Source organism: Phragmites australis, chromosome 9 (assembly GCF_958298935.1).
Source record: "Phragmites australis chromosome 9, lpPhrAust1.1, whole genome shotgun sequence".
Taxonomy (NCBI): Eukaryota; Viridiplantae; Streptophyta; class Magnoliopsida; order Poales; family Poaceae; genus Phragmites; species Phragmites australis.
Window position 1 is genome coordinate 29,264,308 of NC_084929.1, and position 20,846 is coordinate 29,285,153.

The window sequence follows — 20,846 nt, forward strand, 5'->3', positions numbered from 1 at the left end:
GACAGTTGCGCTCATCTTGTATGACAGTTGCGACACTGGCCAACCACGCTAGGCATGTCCAAGTCTAGAAGCTAATTCACAAGGATGTTGGATGTGTTCTCCATGAGTCATGTGATAAGACGATGAAATTCCAATTGAGAAGGCATGTTTAGTCTATGAAAATAATTTCGCATTCATACTCCTAATAACACCAGACATGGCACTGGCTTAATAGGCAATGCTACCCAAATGGAGCGAGTTTAGTTTTGAAACCTAATTATAAGAGCTCGAACAAATGACAATCTCAAACACAACTTCGCATGGATACACACGACACTGATCTGCGCCTAAACATCTGAGATAACTTAGTAAAAGAATAAGTATGGTTCTAGATAGAAACTTCAACTCTTAGAAACATGACAGATGAAAAAAAGCAAAGAATGTATTAACCTTATATTGACTTATGGCATGACATGGTGCAATTTTCTTTTTCTTTCAGTCATTACGCATTTTTGTGATGTACTTGTCCCTATCAACCTCCGACTTCACCAATAAATTCCACAAATTAGTACATTTGAGTAGTCTAGTAAGCAAATATTTAGCCAAATAAATGAACTTACAAGCTGCAATTCATGGCACAAACTACCTAAATTATCTCTAAACCAATATTTAACATCAAAAGTAATTTTAGCTTTAAACTATGCAGATGTTCGATAAAATAAAAGTCGTTTATAGATGATGATAGCTACCAGGTAAGTTGGACTACATGAAGGCATCAAGTCTAAGGCTTTAATTTTCTCCTCTCCTCTAACACATCGCTGCAAAGGTTTCTGTTGGTTTATCCAAGATCAGTGAAGTAGATAGAGCCACAATGAGTAACATGTAAAAAGCACAGATGATGAAAGTGTTCCATAGAGGTTAATGGAGTCAAATTGAATAGCATTACAGATTTTGTTCAATAAATCAATTGTCATAACTCTGAATGATTACATGTTGTCCATTTACCCAACACGATATAGTAGAATTCTCCGAATCTCGTTCTTTTACTACAAAACGCAATGTGTCCTCTACAGTGTCACCGGTGCAATTAATTGCACCTTAGGAGGTTTCAAGAAGATTCTTGCAAAGCTGCATAAGTTTCAGGTCATCCATGTTCTAGCAAACTCACAAGTTTGACACCAATCCTGAAAAAGAAAGACAAATACCAAAAGAAAACTTGGAACAAGCAATGACCATATCTGCTCAGGACCTCTCTTTAGCTGGACAAAGTACGAGCCTGCACAAATAAAAATAGTAACTATTATTAGATGTGCAACTTCATATTAGAAAAAAGCAAAGTATAATTAGTTGTCAACAATTGACAAATATGCAACCAATACCTCACCTATGTCGTAAGAACATCTCTATAGACGTTTCTCGTGTATACACGAATGTTGCACTATGTAGTATGAAGAACAATCTATCTGCAACAATTTTAGAGTACAACTCATTGTGAAAATGCTATTTTTATAAGTTACATGTTACATGGCAACATTAGTAATTTGTGACTCAAATGTTGACATTGATTTAACTTAGTTAATCCACTCATAGTTAGACCCTGGATGAATAGGAAATTTTAGAAGGGAAAGTGATTTACTAATTAGCACACTTGATCATTAGGATAAGCTATGCCCTTGTATAATATTGGTTAAACATTCAACACTGAAAATGAGTTTGTGCAAAAATTATTGGAAATCCATACAGTTCCAACGTCCAAGATATATCAAGGAGGTCTACACAACATGATAATCAAATGACTAATATATAGGAAAATACATGTTTCCAAACTTAAGGACATGAAGTTTTGTTTTTAACTGTTGATATTTCTGTTGAGTTAATAGGAAATATGATTCAGGGCTCGAAAACATGCAGGTGGAGTAATAAAGGGGTAAAGGTGGCAAATTGGGTGCAATACATCCCAAACGACATTTTTTTAATGGTCATTTGCCAGTCTCATAGCTAGAACATCATTTATAAATGATTTGGAGAGAGTATAGCACATGATTGTACAAGGTACCTGGTATAGAGCAATTTGGAAATCGAAGTCAAGTCCATGATGTTGTCTCAGCAAGTAAGCACTCTAGATGGTGGTGTGAAGTCACCTGCATCAGATTCAATTTTCAATAAAACTTTAGACAATTGTTCCTGATCTTATATTGAAACTTAAATCATAGTCAAAATAGATATATAAGCAAATATAAACTATAGACCTCATTTGTATCTTTAAACATGGACTGCATGGAACTTCAAAAACTATACATGTAGTGTAAACACGTGGTTTCATCTTTTATCTTTCAAAACAAGGAAGATGGCATTTTTACATTTTTATTGGTAATATTCTAAGATGGAATTAGATATCTAGTCATTGTAACTATTAATGGAGTAGGAGGATCTGTTTCCTGAGCACTGGTCATGATGTTTTCTTGCTGGTGGTACATATCATTTCTGCATAATCAATTAATACTTTCACTAGGATTCATATTTTCCTTGTTGCGTGTTTTAGAATGCTCTAAAAGTGTTGAGTTTGTCGAAGAGGAGTGCACAACATCATTGGAGCATGCTACAGATATGATTTGAAGCACTGAATTATACCGGTAAAGATTATGCTTGCATGTAATAAGGTGATTTGTGTGGATGTGATACCTTTTTCAGATGTGGTGTATTCAAGGAGTGCGGGCTGCCCTAGTCCCATTTGACCATTATGAAAAGTATCTGATTGATGTTGTTTAGGATTTATAAGGGCCGGCGTAGCTTTCTTTTGCTGACGGGTTTCACGATGCTTTTTTAGTATTTCGTTTTTCTGGTACGCATACCGTTCCCTATCCCTTTGCCTCTTACGTTCTCTAGTATCTGCGAGTGGTGGTTGTGCCCTGGATGTCATGGATTCACCAACATTGCTCATGTTGACGCCGTCTATAAAATAACATGTGCCATGGAGTATCAAACAGGACCTTTGGATAGTGGTTGTTTAACATTACCTATATTGTTCATGTTAGTTAGGTATTGTAATGGAGTGCGACCTGTGTCTTGTTTCAAAGATGCCATCTCCGAGGTAAACAACAATGTTGTAAATTCTCAATCTATTTTGTACTATAAAATTTGTTGGGGAAAGACAATTCAAGTATGATAAGAAAAACAATAAAATAAAGAAATGATCGACAAAAGCAACTCTGAGTAGGAAACATCTTATAAAGTAACCGTAACATTTCATTACAGGAAGCTATAGACAATAATGTAAAAAAAGTAAAGGAATAATTCTTTGTATGACATTGCAATTTTGCACAATCTTTTATTTGCCACTGTCAGTGACACAGGTGGGTCTCACATGTCATTGGCACATTGATGGCAAATAATGGATCAATTTTTTTTTTTTTTTTTTGCTGTGGAAAATAAGGAATTGCCCCAAAAGTAAATGTAAGCATCCTAGGGATCGGTTAGGGAGATCAAAACCAACATGCTTTCCCTGTGATCTGATGAACCTGTGAAGTCCAATAGTAAAATGCATGTCAACTACCAAGCAATGAAAAATAGAGCATAATTTCCTTTTAAATTTGCAATTTGTAAACAAAGAGCATACTATTTTTAACTCCACTTTCATGCAGACTCCTGGAAACATCAAAACAGTTGGATTATGACAATAACAGCTGTTAGAGTTTTGATTATACATCTCACCAAAATAGCAGCAACAAGAGTTAGTAGCAGTTCGCACCCAAATTCCATGCATGAGTTGAAACTAAATTCATGAGTTTTGGTACAGAATAGAGGACACACAGGGATCAAAGAACAAATCATGTATACAACTTTTTATGAGGGAATATTCAGTTGTCGATGAAACTCTTTCAACTTTCATTTTCTCAGCCATCTCTAATAAACAATCAATGTTAATGAAATAATTCAAACTGCAAAAGAGTATAGACTTCAAGTTGTTGAAGTAGTTCCATGTTTCCGAAAAAGATTACGGACTTCCAATAGATTGCAGTGTCAACTGTGGGTATGATAAAAGAAAATGCAACATGAGAATGATTTTAGTATAGATTAGTATCAAAAGGTAGCAGGGAAAATGACCTTCTTCCACAGTGTGCACATACCACAGTGTGCAGATCTCAAATACTTAAAAATTACGATAACTTCCCCAATCACATGTATCTATTTGCAGCAGTCATTTCCCAAAATAATAGTTATTCGTGAAAGGACAATTAACTAGCATGTTTTTGAACAACCCTAGGTTGATCGAGAGGTGAAAGAATCATACCTTCTCAGTGTGTCTAGATTGGAGCGTGAAGGGAAAGCTGAATTATACCCTCTCATGTTAGTTCTAGTTAAAACATTGATCGAAGAGAAAGAATATATGCTACATATAAATTCAATGGAAAAAAGCAGAAACATATCTCATTTATAGAAGTCAATGAAATTAACCCTTTTAGATGACATTTGTGTTAGTTCAAATAAAGGGGTGCACAACAGTTCATTGCAAGAAATACGACAGTTTTTAGCTATCCCTTTCATTCAAGCCGTATGTCCATAATTTATGTTCTTAGAGTAGGTAAGAGCAAAGCCATCTGTCCATAATTTATGTTCTTAGAATAGGTAAGAGCAATGAAAAAAATCAGCCATTTCCCTGAAGGAATATGCACCTTGCTGAGAAAGTAGATAGGAGAAATTTAGTCACCTACATTTCTGCATATACTAGCTAATAAACTTTGGTACAAATCATCTTCCCCTGACCTTAGGTTTGACAATCTATACTACTTTAGTAAGTACTGGATCGATTTTGACAAAATGATGCATTCCTAACAAAATATGGAAATATCCCAATCAAAATATTTGGCTTGCCCCTTATCAGACATGGTAGATTAACAAAAAAAAAATACAAATAGCAATTATGATATTCTACTGTCACCCAAACATCTAGTCAATGCTGCAGATTAGCACCTCTATTTACAAAAGCATATTTCATTTGGCAAGTGAAAACATCATATGGGCATTTCAACAAACAGGGTGCGAGCATGAGCATTCATGAGATGTAGCAATTACAGCACAAAATAAAAATTTGGGACACTAAAATGGAAGACTCCCGAATTAAAGTGGTCTTAGTGCACAAATTCTAAGGGAAAAAACAAAGGAGTACAAACCTTTTGCCGAGGAGTGGCAAAACGTCACAATTGCGGCAATGCAGCAGTGACACTTTATGCCGAGGACTTGCCTTCTTCGTAGTTTTCTTCAAAGTCTTGGTTGTAGTCATATCTTCCTCACTCATGATGCTTCCTGCGCAACACTAGCAGAATTCTGGTGGTTCTGTAATTGCGACTACGATCAGTAACGAGCTATACTAGAGAAGAACCAATTTAACACCAATGAAAATCCAAATGATCCCTAATGGATATTACACTATAATAGATATACATATCATTAATTTAGATGAATTTTGGTGAAAGAATCGTCAAAATTGGAGTTAGAATGGGGAAGTTATGACTCCCAAAAGATTTAATCTAAATTGAATCAGGAAATTACAAAATTGCACTATTGATTAGTGGGGCCTATGGGTGGGACCCATTGAACCATAGTATGTGCCCACATGAATAGTTACTCGGTGGGACCCACATGAGCAGCACCAGTTGGGCTAAAATGGGCTCAGATTGGGCCACGTTCGAGCCTGGATGGTCAGGCTGGGCTTGGGCTGCATAGTGCTAGTCCGCTTGGGTTTGGGCTGCTAGCTTAGCGGGCTGTGGAGCTAGGCTGGCCCATTGGGGCGAGGCTTGTGGTGGTCTGGGCTGGCCTGGTAGGCCAGTGGCGCGCGGGCCAAGTCGTGGCCCATTCGGCCAGGCCGAGTCACGGCCTGTGGTTGGTCCACGCATGCGCATAGGCGTCCGGGCAGAGCAGAGCAACGACGGGGGAAAACTAGGCCGATAACGAGCGATTCGGCAGAGCCGCGCCAGCGAACTCACCAGGAACGCGTTCCCGGCGGAGCTCCACGACGGGAAGTTAATGCCGGGCATCCACGCGCGATGGGAAACTTTGCTTGGGGCACATCAATGGCGGGCTAAGACCAGAGCGGTACTAGACGATGGTCAAAGTGGACAGCGGCGGTGCGAGAAAATTAGGCAGCACCTCCCCTAGTCTACGCGCGTTCTTCCTGCAAGAAAAAGGAGCCAAAGGCTCCGCAGTTACTCGGCACAACGGCCGGACCACCTACAGAGGCACAAGCACGCCGGCGGCGAGGAATAGCATGGTGACAGAGCTAACAGTACAGGTGCACGTGGCTATGCATGAGAAGAAAGCACGGGGATGATGATACGCTACCCAAGAGGGTTCTTGAAGGCCTGGAATGCTCACTGAGAGCAAGAACGGTGAGAATTTGGCTGGTGGCTGGTGGAGCGTCGAAGAGGTGGCAGCGAAGTGGCTCGATGTTTGGCACGGGCAGCGGCGAAGTGTCTTAGTGTCCGACACCAGGCGGGCACAACATTCACTGGCCAGAGTGGGAGCTAGAGGGATCTTCTACTTCCCAATAGGATCAACAACAACTTTAGGCTCCAAAAGCTAGCCTTCTTCTTGAGTCTTCTACAATAATGGGACCACCCCAGATGCTTCCAAAGAAGTTTTGTTAGAAATATCTTGAATCACAAGGGGCTAAGGTAACTCAGAATGCAGAGCCTGACTATGTTTAGAGAGGGGGTCCAAACGGGCAAGCTTATGAACAGGGCCAAATTTATCAAATGCGATGCACCTCACCAAGCTAATATGTTGCTCTCATGTGGACCATGAATAGCTTGAGGAGAGGCGCATGGTCTTGAATTTCATAGACAATAAGTCATCTTCCTCATCACTGAGATCAAGATCTTGAATAGCATCAATCTATTTGTACATGCTAGCTTTGTCTATCTCTACATTAATCCCAACCAAAGATCTTACATAGGCCAAGACTAACTCAGAGCGACTCTCATGAGGAATGCATCTAACATGAAACCAAGCACTCTGAAGGGAGCCCTTGGCCCCCACAACTGGATCCCGATGTGAAACTTTAATTGTAGCATTGGCATTTCGCATCCCCATAGTTTTGAAATGCATCCATTCTTCAATTTTCTTAGAATTGGGGGACCTCATACTAAATTCCATATCAGATCACCTTCTCTTGTGACATCTCCATGTAGACCCAAAGATTTTTTGAAACTCTTGCTCGATCTAAAGAGTAGTGGTAGAACCTGTTAACATAGTGATCATAGCGATACTAGAAGGTTCTTTCACAGCACAAGCGATAGGGACGTTCTTAATAAAGAAAAAAAAATTGTTATGCACTCTGAGTGTTGCACATTGGAGCAATTAATTCCTAGGGCTTCCTATCCGGGCACAATCTTGAGCCATGACCCTCATGCCCGCAACGAATACAGTGAATAGACTAAGGATAATCACAAACATGTTGCTCAAAAGACCCACCGCACCCATAACAAGTGCCAACTTCTAGACTACCACCCAAATCCCTACCCTGGGAGGATGAAGAAAGATTGTCCTCTAAGGAATGTGGATATGACAAGACCCAACATCATCCATAGTTTTACCAAAGGGAGGTTTAGGGGGAACATGATTTGGGGAAGAAACGGAGGGCCTGAGAGGAGGTCTCTCCTCTGATGGGTCATCTCTAGGGGCACTACTAGGGAGAAGCGTTGCGTGTTCAGATCTCATTTCTTCGTGGTGGTTTTGATGCCCATGATTGGACTCCGCAACCGCGACCGCTTAGGGATTTGGAGTCTGTCACTCATGAGATTGAGACAAAGGATTGCTAGCAGAAGGGGAAGGGTGATGTGGATATGGGTGAGAACTCCTAGATCCAACCTCTTGCCATGTTCTATGGAAAACCCACCACCAAAACCACTATGCGCCGAAGTCCACCCCTCACCACGACCTTGCCGGCTAGATCCAAAACCCTCCTGCCTGGGAGCAGCCTAGTTGTGATGACCAACCATGACCACATGAGCACAAAACCATACGGGTAGCTGTGGAGATGAAACCACGTTGGAGAATGATCTCGTATCTCCAAACAAGGTTCCACCACAACTCTGAACCTTAGGGTTAGGGCTTGAAGGTTTAACAGACTAGAAATGGCGAAGAAGCCAATGCAATGGTAGGTTGGGGGCGAGAGGGGAACATGAGTGGAGTTAGGGTTAGAGGAAGCAGAATTATGAAGGGATTGAGAGGATAAGGCTATACCCGAGCCGCCATGATGAAGTCCCGGATCTACCCCTTTGTGAAAAGCCAATCCTTCCCCTTGAGGTCTCTACCATGCCAGACCCGTCCGCATACTTAGCCCCATGGCATCCCATTGAGCGGTCAAACTCGGAGCATGCATCGCATCCAGGGGTGCATGCTTAAGGATCTCGAGGAATATGCGAGCATTTCTCCACGCAAGCGCACGCCCACGAGGCCCAAAGAACGGAGTAAAAAAAAGGAGGGAAGAGTGAGGCTTTGAGAGGGACAAACCCGTGCACAGCTCCCATGTCGCCACCACGAAGGGGATGAGCATTGTTGGAGGAGCACATAGAGCCATTCTCATCTATCGGATAAAGTGTTCGGTTGATTGTATTGTTTTTTGCGCCAAGCAAGGGGTCTATCTCTGATGGTGTATTCTTCAGAGGATGGACATAGAATTATAGGCACGGTCAATTATAGGCACGGTCTGGTGTTGCTCACTTGTGAAGTTGTGCCGGAGTTAGCTTCGCGGCGAGGGAATCGCTTGGTTGCCTGGGTGATGTGCTCCATTGGGCCACGCTACCCGGCCAGAGGGTGGTCTCGCTTCGTCACGAAGTAGCTGGCTTTTCCGGTTCCGCGCGTGCTGAACTATGGGCGGAGACCGAGTACAAGGTCCACGGGAAGATGAGCTGGCTCGTCAGCGGAATGGAATCATCTCGTGATTGCTTCCTCGAGAGCAACGCTTCCCTCCGCGGCTAGCGTACATGGAGGCAGAAGCGGCCGCGCGGGCGAGGCAGCTCGAAGGCGCTGCCAGCCGCCGGTGGTGGAAGAGAGGCAGCGGCCGGGGGCAGCGCCGGGGAGGAGGCGGCTCACCGACGCTGAGTACAAGGGCGCCCTGTGGGGTTCATGCCATTCAGCTCTGTGCGAATCACCTCTTGCAGGGTATACAGCAGAGAGGCAACTTGCAGAGTCCTACTGTCATATGGATAGAGAGGTAACTTAGAAATTTTGTGCAGATACAACTTGTATGAGAAATTCCGGCTCACCAAAGAGGACTTCACACAAAATGCTCACCTAATTTGACAAGAAAGCAAAACAAAGCTACAATCATGACAGGGGGGGCAGTAAAAAAGAAGGAAGGACCTGACCATAATACTTGCTGATCCCTCCCACACCTTACAGAGTCAAACACCAGTAAACAACGACACAAACTTCTTAAGACCAGTAAACCACAGGAGCTTCTTTCTTAAAAACCGTAGTAACTTCCTGAAAGCAACTACCGAACCCAGAAGGAAACGGAGAACAGGGGCAGGACAAGAACCAAAACACGAAACTATGGATGTATCAGTGCTTGCTCTAATATGGCAACTGATCTATCCGAGAGACCGAGACAGACACAAAGACAGAGATTACGAGAGCTTCATAGTAATTTTGGCCCCCTGGCCTCTGCTGCGCGCACTAAAATCAGCACATGTTAGCAGCAGGGGAGCGAGCTCATGGATGGAAGAGAACCGTGCATTTGCTTCGACTTCTGGTTGTTGTTCACTTGTCGTTGGCGTCGGCAGAGACGGGGAGGCCGCCGCCGCCGCGGCCGTTCTTGACGAGGCCCGCGGCCATGGCGGCGACAGCGGCGACGACATCCTTGACGATCTTCTCCTTGATCTGGCCCCTCCGCGGCGGCGGCAGGGTCCCCGTTGGCACCCTGCCGTTGCCGCCGCCACCGCCGGTGGCGCGCCCTGCCACGGCGGGCATGGCCGGAGCTGGAGCCTGGCAGGTCTTGGTGGTCATCAGCGAGGGCGGCGTGCTGCTGGTTGGTGAGAGGCGTGGGATTCTTTTGGCCGGCGAGGAGGCGGCACTCGAGCTGCATAAATAGGCGAGGAGGCGAGGTGCCTGACTTGGCTGCGTCTGCGTGAGCATGTGGGCAATGAAGGAAATTCTATATATTTTTTTTTGAAAGATTTAGGTAAGATCTAGATTTAAATCGTTTTTCTTCTAATTCAACACCTAACATATAAATGAGAAAGAAAAAAAAAACATGTAACGTGCTCAAGGTTTACAAATTCGTTTGGGCACAGAAATCGAGACCTAGTGGTTTTCCGAAATTCGTGAATATAGTGAAAACCGCTTAAAATTCAATGAGAATTTGACCAAATTTACTCGGTCAAATTTGTAAAAGAAGGAAAAATATGTATTTGGTAACTGCTTGAATTGGACAGAAAACCGATCGTAATTTTTGCATTAAATGCATTTCGAATTTGTCAGAAACCGGAATTTACCGGTTTACCAAGCGTATTTTTCGAATTGTAGTGAAATTCAATAAAAAAAACTAAAAAATGGTTCAACCTTATAAAATCAATAACTAATTCATGTGAGCTTCAAATTAAATAAAACAATTTTTTTTAGTTTCCTTGTAACATGATCTACATGATAAAAATATTTATGCTCATAAAAAGTTAAATACTTTTTATGAGAAAATATATTTGCTAATCTAGTTAAATGCATAGTTAACTCTTTGCTAATCCAAAAATTATAAAACCAATTATATCAGTCTTATTACATGATCCTATGTTTTTAAACAATACAAGAACTCGTGAAATAGTTGTTGTAACATACATGATTGTTTAAATGTGTTGCAACTAGATTAATTCATAACTAACCTATTAACCTCTAAATTAGTGAAACCACTTTTATTAGTTTACTTATACTATGCTTTATGTAGAAAAATTAATGATAGCTATGAAAAAGTTAATTACAGTGCTATTTCTTACCAACTTTACTTTATGCTTGTAAACTTTGTAAAAATTATAGACAAATTAATAAAACTCTAAATGAAGTGAAATTTTTTTAAAGGTTCTTTTAAGATATGCTCTGCACAAGAAAAATATTTTTTTTTGCTTGTTAAGTTTTTTTTTAATGTGATGGGCTAAATCATCCGATTCATATGGCCCACTTTAGTATTTTTTTTCAATCTTTGTCTCCACAAAGTACGATGCAAACAACATTAGTTTTTAAATTTTTTTACAGAAGGTTTTATAATTGTTTCTAGTATTTTTAGAATTTTATTTTTATTTTTTAGAATTTTTTTAATTCAAATTAAAAAATTAAATTATGAATTCGATGCGGACCAAATTAACGATATTGAAGAATACCGAACGATTACTAACAAATTTGTTAAACCTAATCGTGATAAGAGAGGAGATTTTTTAGAACTTCCTTCATGTGAGCAAAAGCGCTCGGGAAGCGGAGAAGGTGGGTCCCAAAGCGCGTGTGGGCCCCGATAACTCAGCAGCGTGCCCGATATTCAGCGTGGTCGGTTTGTGGGCCCGCGGTGAACTTTCCACGTAGAGTGTTTACTGGACAGGTGCCAACTCGGCACTGTCTCTCTTGGATACCAAGCTAGTTCTAGTGCAGCTTAGGAAACCTCGAGAGCACTCACTAAACTTGGCACCGATGGCGCTGTACCTTAACAAATAAAAAAGGCCATGCTATACGAAAAGAGCGAAGAAAGAAGATTTGGGCATACGGTGATTTGATTTCGAGGATGATGATTTTGCTTTTTTAACATACTGTCAATGCTGGGCCAAGGCGGGGATAAGCATGAAGCTTGAAGCACCATGATTAGGCCAGTCTCACAAGTCACAACAGTCACTATCTTATACAGTACCAAAACAATAGCCCCTGTTACCTAAATAAAGAATAGTTGCGTACAAACTATGCATAACTTGCATGCATTCCTTCTTGGTTAAGAATACGTCGAGCTACGTGCAGATCTAGGCACGACAGTTTCGAGAGCAGGAAGTATCTTCGGACCTCAGAGATCAGGTGCAGAGTACCTGGTACGCGTTGTTTTCGTGACTTCACCAGGAAGACGTCATCGCTAGCTGAGTCACTGGGCCGGACGCTCCCAGTGGTGTGAAGCGATTCGTGGGAACGCAAGCGCGGTGGTTCGGGTTAGACCGCTGACTCGTGCAAAGTCTGTGTCCGCTCTCCGCTTGCCGAGACGACATGACCGGCCCACCTGTCTTGCCTTTTCCACACACGGGGTTATCAGGAAGACAGGAACATTAAGATTCCATGCCGAAGAAGTAGGCGAAAATAATCTGATAGGATAAAGAGAGAATATGTGAGGATAATAAAGGCTGAGCATGGGCGGTCTGGCGATGGCGGGGGAGGGTGGAGCACGGGTGACAGCAGCAGTGCTGGATCTGCGGGGGTCAAGAAAGGCAATGATGCCAAATGTTGAGCGACGAGAGCTGTGCATGCGTGTGTGTGGGTGAGGAGAGGAGGATAAAAAGATTGCGGCGAGTAGTGTGGGAGGCGGATGCTGAACACTTCAGCGGCAAAAGGGAGGAGGTGGCATGGAGGTGTTGTGGCGGCACGGAGCGAGTAGAGAGGGCTTGGATCTTAGGGATGTCTGGATCTGTGAGGGAATGGGCAGGAAGAGGGCGTTATCGTGAGTGGCGTGGGGTCTACCTGTCTATGTAAGTCAGAGTCAGAATGAGGAGCAGAAGAAAACTGAAGGGCAAACGAAAGAATTTACTATAAACTTTTTAAGTAGTAGAGATCTGCGGACAAATTATTGGGAAATTCAGTCAAAGACTCCCGTATCGCTCCTTTAGGCGACGCCCCCTCCCACCTAGAAGCCACCAGCCCCATGGCGGCGGGGCCTTCCAAAGCAGCAGCTCGTTTCTATCCCTAGCTCTTCTTCTTTGCAGCTCTTATTCGTGTGTGGGTTGTTGTTGCCGATGCCTCTTGTTTTCCCGGGGTTGTGCATCCATCGGCATTCTGCTCCCATCGTTGAGCTCGTCCGAGATGCTTAACCCCGCAGCATAGCCTTGGAGCTCTCTCTCTCTCTCTCTAGTTGATGCTGCTGTCGTGGTCTCCTGGACGTAGCAGGCATGTGCGTGCTAGTGTTGCATCTTGGTAGACAGATTTGGCTGTCTCTCAGCTAGGTTTGGTGGTTGGCAACCATGGTGGTGCTACAGTGGTGTGTCAGCAGGTGGCAGGGTGGGCACGTCCTATATCTGGTTAGTCCGTCTCCACCCTCACCTATTCAGGCTAGATTTGGCCTCCTCCGGCTCTATGGTGGCTGCTCGAAGGTAGCTCGATAGTTGTGGGTATGGTCCAAGTGCGGCTCAGTCTGTTGGCACTGCCTACGTACTACACTACTGGTAATGACGATGATGTCCGCCATGGGTGCAACATGTGCAATGGGTAAGCAAGGCTCCGAGCGAAAACCTCCTGTCTTGTCGACGTCGGTAATGGTGACGCTTTTGGGCATCATCCTACTCCTAGGAGGAGTTGCCACTGCTTCTCCCACCCTACAAGGGTTCTTCGGATGAAAACTCAAATCTACCTTGTCGGGTCGAGCGATAGTGACATCTTCGATGTCATGTCCTCTTGAAGGTATAATGCAGTTTTTACAACTAAATAAAAATATTCAATACCTCTTTTTTAAGTATCACTTTGCTAACGCATTATGGTAGAGAGTCAAAATAACTCTAGACATTAACTAAGAAACCAAGTTGAAATATGTCTTGGTTTATATGTGATGAGTGATTGACAATGGTCTTGATTTGGTTTGATGATTTTTGAGATTGAATGAGTATGGTTATGTACTGCAATTATGATCATAACTAACAAGTTGCTGAGAAAATGGAGTTGGCATATTTGTGACTAAGCCTAAGAAAATTGTACATGCCGGATGGTCCGGTGCCTGAGATTTTGAACATGTCGAATGGTCCGATGTTCAGACAGAGTCACGCCGGAGCATTCCTACTCAGAAGAAAAAAATTAAGTACACGCCGGATGGTCCGGCGATGGGCACAATGAACACAAGAGTATTTATTGTAGAGAGGTTGTAAATTGGCTCTGGTGGATTTACATGCGCCGGATGGTGCAACATGAAAGATGTCAACGCCGGAGAATACGCTGGACCTTTTGTTGTAGAGAGGATGCAAATGGTGGTCCAGTGAAGACATATACGCCAAATGGTCCGACGATAAAATGAACAGCACGCCAGAGCATTTCTTGTAGAGAGTATTGCAAGATGGCCGGTCTGATGATTTGCACATGTCGGATGGTCCGACGCTCAAGAGGAGTGTACGCTGGAACATCCGATGTTCACGTTTTCTGATTGATGTCTCTTTCAATAGAGATTTTGATTTCTCCTAACTTGAGATGAAGTTGTAGATATGTGTTTGCTTATCTTGTGTTATGCAGGTGATGAGTTCAACTTGACAGTTGATAGCGGGATGATTAGGGTCAAGCAGGGTGGTTCGTGCCGGATGATCAAGGAGGTCGGATGAAGTCAAGGATGATCCTAACTATACATGTGGATATTAAGCAAAGCATGAGATGAAGGATGAAGATGACGTGTTGACAAAGTCAAGCGAAGAGGGGTGCCGGTTCAAGTGACAAGCGGCCCAAGGGATCAGGAGCGGGAGAGACTTGCCGACAGTCAAGATTGCAAGATGGAGGACACGTGTCGATATCGGAAGACTTGCTTAAGGAGTAAGCAAGTGGCTGTGAGTCACGCTTTGATAAGCGTACAGACAATTTCCTAGTTTAGCCACAGAAACTATGGGAGGGTGGAGTGCACGTGGCATCATCACGAAGTTTATGTTGAGGCGAAGCTAAGTCATGAAGGCACCACGACCATCCAATGGACGGAGAAAAATTTAGACGAAACTACCCTCGATGGTAGGTAGGAGTGTATTATAAGTTTAGGGCAGTTTAGGGATATGACTGCTTAAGGGTTAAGGAAGCCCCCTAGGCTTATAAATAGTGGGGTATGGCTGGTGGAATTGAGAGAGCCTTTTAGAGTTTTTGGAGAGTTTTGAGAGCCTTCCACTTGTGTTGTGTGGAGAGGGAGAGAGGGGTGCTTAGCCTATATTTAAGTGAGAGCTTTTGTGAGAAAAATACTTTGTAATCTGCCAAAAAGGACGTTCCTCTGAGCTTAATGAAGAAAGTGTGGAGAGAGGGGTGCTTAGCCTATATTTAGGTGAGAACTTTTGTGAGAAAAAATACTTTGTAATCTGCCAAAAAGGACGTTCCTCTGAGCTTAATAAGGAAAGTGTTTTTGCATATGCTTGAGTTTATCTCCTTCTAGTATCTTGCTTTTGGCTCCCATGTTTTCGAGCAAGTTTTTGTTGCTTTCTTGTTGATTTTCATTTTCCTTGAGAGCTGTTCCTTTTGGGTCGTGTTAGAGGTGTTTTCTTGTTGTCAGAGGGTTAATCATCTCATATGAGTTAGTCTTGAACCATCCCAAACCTCTAGATCCATCAACTTGAAAAATCCCTTCTTCCAGCGGCTAGGTCTCTTGTGTTTAGAAGTTTTTCTTCAAGTTACTTGATTACTTGCGTTATGACTCTTAATGTGGCCTTAACTAGAAACTAGTGTTCACATTCATATAAGAGGAACATTGATTTTGGAAGTCTTGCAATTTGTTCTTGTGCCTCTTACTTCCGCATGTGGTTTTGATATGTGTTAGGTTCAAGAATAGGAAAAGGCCATCAATTTCGAAAGAAATTTGTTTAGGCGCCTATTCATTCCACTCTAGTCACCAGTCTTGGTCCTATAATTAGTATCAAAACCGTATTGGATCACTAGTTGATCTTAACTGGCTTTGTGATCCATAAATAACATAGAGAGATATGGGAAGATTCTGCTCTTTGATGGACGTGACTTTTCGTACTAGAAGGTGCATATGGAGACTTATCTCTTAAGCCAAGGAAGTATAATATGCGAGGTTATTTACTCCAACTATGAGATTCCTGTTGCTCGCACTTCTTAAGCCCAGAACGAATCATATGAAGCGAATAATAAGGCTAGAAATATATTGTCCACTAGCTTTAGTCATAATAACTTTGACAGAGTTCAGCACCTTCTTACTGTCAGGGAAATTTGGACTACTCTTAGTGTCTTCCATGAAGACACCAACCAAATTAAGGCTAGACGATAGAGCACATACAAGCAAGAATATCAATATTTGTGCAAGGTCTTGGAGAGTATTTGGATGCTATGTTTGTTAGATTTGATGGAATCATGAGCAACCTTAGATCCACTAGGGTTTTGCCCTATTCTGATTATAAGAGGGTGATTAAGCTTCTTTTGCTCTTGACCGTGAATATGAGAAGTAAATATCTCGAGTATTAAAGAGGCATCTAATTATGACATATTGAATTGAAACGAACTCTTCAATAAGCTCAAGTCCACTGAGATAGCCAAAGCTATGAGGATAGGCCTAGGAAACCTCCTATCTCAGGACATGGTATTGTTTTCAGGATCTAGTGGTGGTAGTCAGTCTGGAGTTGGTGTCTCTTGTGCTAACCCTTCATCTAGTTGTTTTGCTGTAACAGCCCAAATTCTCAAAACCAAGAAACTTAAAACTTTTTCGGAGAAAATAAAAGAATTTTCAAAGTTAAAGAATCTTAAGAGCATATGTGTTTATATTTGAATGCTTGCTTGATTGCTTGATTTTTGTGAGCTAGTATATATATGTGTGTACATGAGAGAAAATGGAAATGAAAAAGAAAAAGAAAAGTTTTTTGAATCAGGCCCAAGCTCATCTCTTTCTCTCCTTTCTCATCTCTTCTCTATTCGGCCTAGCCCAGCCCGCTATCTCCCATCTCTTCTCTCCTCTCTATTTCAGCTCGTAGCGCAATAGCAGCAAACAGCTGGCTACCCCCCGCGTAGACGTTGCCGTGTCCAAGCCAGAGATCGACCACCTAACCACCAAATGGAGTCGCCAGAGCATCTAGAAGCTAAAGCTCGAGCCATTTTTGCCAGCGCCCAAGCCAAAACAGACATGGACACTTGAGTTCATCCGCCGGTCACCCAAAATCCACTCAAATTCGCTAGATAGAGATAAAGACGAGTAATGGATCAAAAGGAGGAAGACTCTAGGGCCTATGTGTGAGCTTTTGTCCAAGAGATAAGAGTCCTGAGCGTGTTTGAGCCACCAAAACAGAGTTGGATCATCGTCGCCGCCTCCTCCCTTTCAAAATCCGAACCGAACTCGAGATAACAAAGCCTCCTACTTATAAATATGTGCCCCTAGACCACTCTCAGAGCATCCTGAGCCTTTTCCCCCACTTCCCGCTAAGAAATCGACGCCCAAAATGCATCTCCAACAAGATTCAAAGCTTTGAGCCACCCCTCACCGCCGCCAGCCTCGCCGGAGCATCGCCGATATTGACACGTGCCCTAGGTGAGTTCCCCGTGCTGCCCAGATCTTTTTCCGTTGCTCGCCGTCGAGTTTAGATCACCGGAGCGCCGCTTCGGTGTGATTCCGACGATGCACCACCGCGGGATGGTCGCCACCGCCTTATGTTCCGTTGGAGCTGAGCACCAGTGCATCTGAGCCGTTGGATCTAGATTCGACGGTGAAGATTAGATCAACTCATACCCCTTCGTCGGCCAACCGAAGCACGCCACATGTCTTACATAATCCCAGTCAGCCTTGCCAAGTTAGCACTTTTGCTGACGTGTCATGCCATATCAGCATGCAATGCTCGTTCAGTAGCCCAGTCAGTTTTTCTTTTCTTTTTAATTATATTAATTATTTTTCTGACGTCATAAATAGTAAATATTGTGCAATAAATAGATTTTAAGTATGAAAATAATTCCAATAATAATAATAATTAGGAAATTAATTTCTAATAGTATTTAATAATGTTATTATTGTTTTATCTAATTCTGTTTAATAGTTTTATATAGTTTTATAATTCAAATAAATGCTAGTAAATTTTGGAAAAATCCTAGAAAATCATAGATGGCTTTGAAAAAATTCTCGAAAATTCTTAGTAACATAATTTCATATGTAGATAATATTTTAAGTCCTATTTTAATCTTTAGAAAATCATAATCTTTTAATCGTAGCTCTGTTTTGACCTGTTCTTTCGCCGAATTATCCAAAATAGATTAATATTATGAGTGATAATGTTTGTTGTGTGATGTTTGGTTCTGTTTTGATCTTGGTGTTTATGTGTTATTTTTCGCATATGTTGCGAGTAGACACATACATTCAGGAGGAGCTAGAAGGTCTGCATGATCAGAATTTTAAAGACCCAACTGAGTTCAGTGAAGACAAATTGTGTTCTTGAACATGTCTATCCTACTTTTACAGATGTTTTGCTTTATAAATATGCATGCTAATAATTTTATTAAGAATCCCAAGAGTTAGGATTTACCTTAGTTTTTCCCTTATCATCCTTGTCGCCATAGTTTGGTTTTGGGTTATACATGGGTAGATGCTGCTTAGCCTTACTTTGGGATGGTAATCATGATAATTGTTCTACAAGCTTGATAATGGTCCTATACAATAATGATAAAATATTATGGAATAATTTTTTAGCAACATGGTATAGGGATTTGAGCAGGTGGCACGTTGAGATGTATGGATGGGAAAGTGGTAGTCTTGCCCAAATCTAAGGACTGGTTCGTGGGGTGATCTCTCTGTGTTTACAGTACAACCCCAAGCCTGGTATAGGATGGATCTAACCAAGTAATTTTATTACTCTTAGTATAGTGTAGAACAGGCAGAAGAACGATGAATGGACGATGTCTTGGGATCTAAAAGGCGCAAGAGAGGGCTTCCGTTGTTGAGGTGGAATCACACGGTAGTGAAACCTTAGCGGGTAGACGTGTGCTGAGAGGGGGCAATGTAAAGGCTTTGTAGTGGATTCTTAGCGCATACCTTAGTAGTGTGTAAGAGTTCTTCGTCGGCCAAAGGATGCTCGGCAAAATGGGATGAAACATCTTATGGATAAAGTACAACCTCTGCAGAGTTAAAACTGAATATTCAGCCATACTCACGGTCATGAGCGGTACTGAAAACCTACCATGATTATAACTTGATATTTTGGTTAGTCTGGTCACTTGTGATGGTGGGAATCATAGTTGAGGGTTGTCAGTCATAGTGGTGGGAACTAAGATTGAGGTGTTCAACTTTAGTAGATGGAACTTTGGTTGAGGTGTTGGGAACTTGTTGGTTAGGTCAAGATGGATAGAATCTTGAGGTGATATGTCATTCACTTAATTATTATTGCTTTTCAAATGTTTGTACTTAAATATTATTTTTTGCAAAAGAGTCATTTAGCCATATTTTTGTTAAAGTCTTCATATGCATACTATTTCTTTCACAACTTGCTGAGTACGACAAATGCTCACTCTTGTATCACCAAACAGTCAGTTGAAGAAGGTATCGAGGAGTATGTTGAAGGTGGATCATTCTAAGATGCTTTCTATGTTGATAATGCATGTGGAAGAATCGTAAAGGATTAGAGTCTTTGTAGTTCGTTTAGTTCCGCTGCAGTTTAATTGATTCTTCGACCCTTGAAGGTCACTTTTGTAAGATGGTTAATTCGATTATGGATATTGTAATGATTACCATAAATGAAATCACTATATGTTGGGATTGATTCCTAAGCTTAGCACATATATGAGATTGGTTTGTTTTTTGAACCAATCTTGACTGATGTGGTATCAGAGCCATATTGACTTAGAACGCAGCCTTAGATAGCTAGTCAAACCTAAAAAGAGGAACTTTGGAAAGAATAAAAGATATGCTTAAAGACCCCTTACTCTACTCTCTTCTAGTAAGGTTTTACTTACCCTCCTCTTGTGCTCAAATCTACTGATGGGATCGGATCTAAACGAAGTTCACCATTCCAACGGATTGCGCCAAGGGATCTTGCCAATGATGCTTTGGGCTTTACTTACTGACATGGGACATATGAATAAGCCGATGTATGAAGGAACAAGGCAAGCCAACAGCACGGAATGGTCTGTCACCATCTTCATCTATGGATGCCACGCACACAGGGAGAATTCAGAGTTGTACGCACCTACACCACAGAGAAAAGAAGGTCCAGCTTCGAAGAAGCATATGACATGCCGCCCGTTAAGCCCTCTACCGCGTGAGCCTAGACTATGGAGCAACAACCAAGGACTCGTTGTACCGCTACGTCCCCATTCATGATGACTCAACCCTGGATACTGGAGTCCATTGCTACTGCAATGAAGAGAATACCACACTCCAAATTCAAGTTCAACTCACCGTCGCCCTGGATTGACTCTATGAGAGTACCATGCAAGAACTGAAGGAGGTTCGCAATCACTTGCAAGAAGCTGAAGAGGCCAACATGACACTTCAACATTGCTTGTGTGAATTCACTCCTACACCAGTGTCACCCCCAAGCAAGAGAGCCCGCTCTGAACCTCTCTCCAACTCAGGATCTGAGTACCCAAATAGTGACTTAGATGGAGAACCTGCAACCCCACCATGACTACCAGATAGGTAGTCCCCTATTAGAATAATAGAGATCGATTAGTAGTATCCTTTAGGTCGTTCCAGTGTTTTTGGTTCTTATGAATCTTTTGCTTGTGAGTGTTAGATGTGAGTTCCAGGATCGCCTTTAGGCACCTTGTCTTCATCCACATCTTAGAAGTAGGGTTTGATGATAGTAAGTAATAAATATAATAAGAGTTTTTTGTAAGTAAAATCAGTCTCTACAACATAGACTTCCTCCTAGAATTTTGTGTTTTTCTCTTATCTATGCCCTACTCTACCAGATGGTCAACACCAGGAGCAACCTCGAAAGCAGTGGCAACCACATAGAAACTCCACCTCCACCACCACCTCC

At 42.2% G+C, this 20,846-nt stretch overlaps 1 protein-coding gene across 1 annotated transcript; it reads right to left on the reverse strand.

Moving 5' to 3' along the window:
• Window positions 1-9,255: 9,255 nt before the first annotated feature.
• Window positions 9,256-10,059, reverse strand: LOC133929047 (uncharacterized). The gene has a single exon (XM_062375633.1). The coding sequence runs from the start codon at window positions 9,985-9,987 to the stop codon at window positions 9,742-9,744; it is 246 nt and encodes an 81-aa protein (XP_062231617.1). The 5' UTR covers window positions 9,988-10,059; the 3' UTR covers window positions 9,256-9,741.
• Window positions 10,060-20,846: the final 10,787 nt, after the last annotated feature.

Coding starts and splice junctions, on each gene's coding strand:
- LOC133929047 (XM_062375633.1), bottom strand. CDS start 9,987: ATGACCACCAAGACCTGCCAGGCTCCAGCTCCGGCCATGCCCGCCGTG.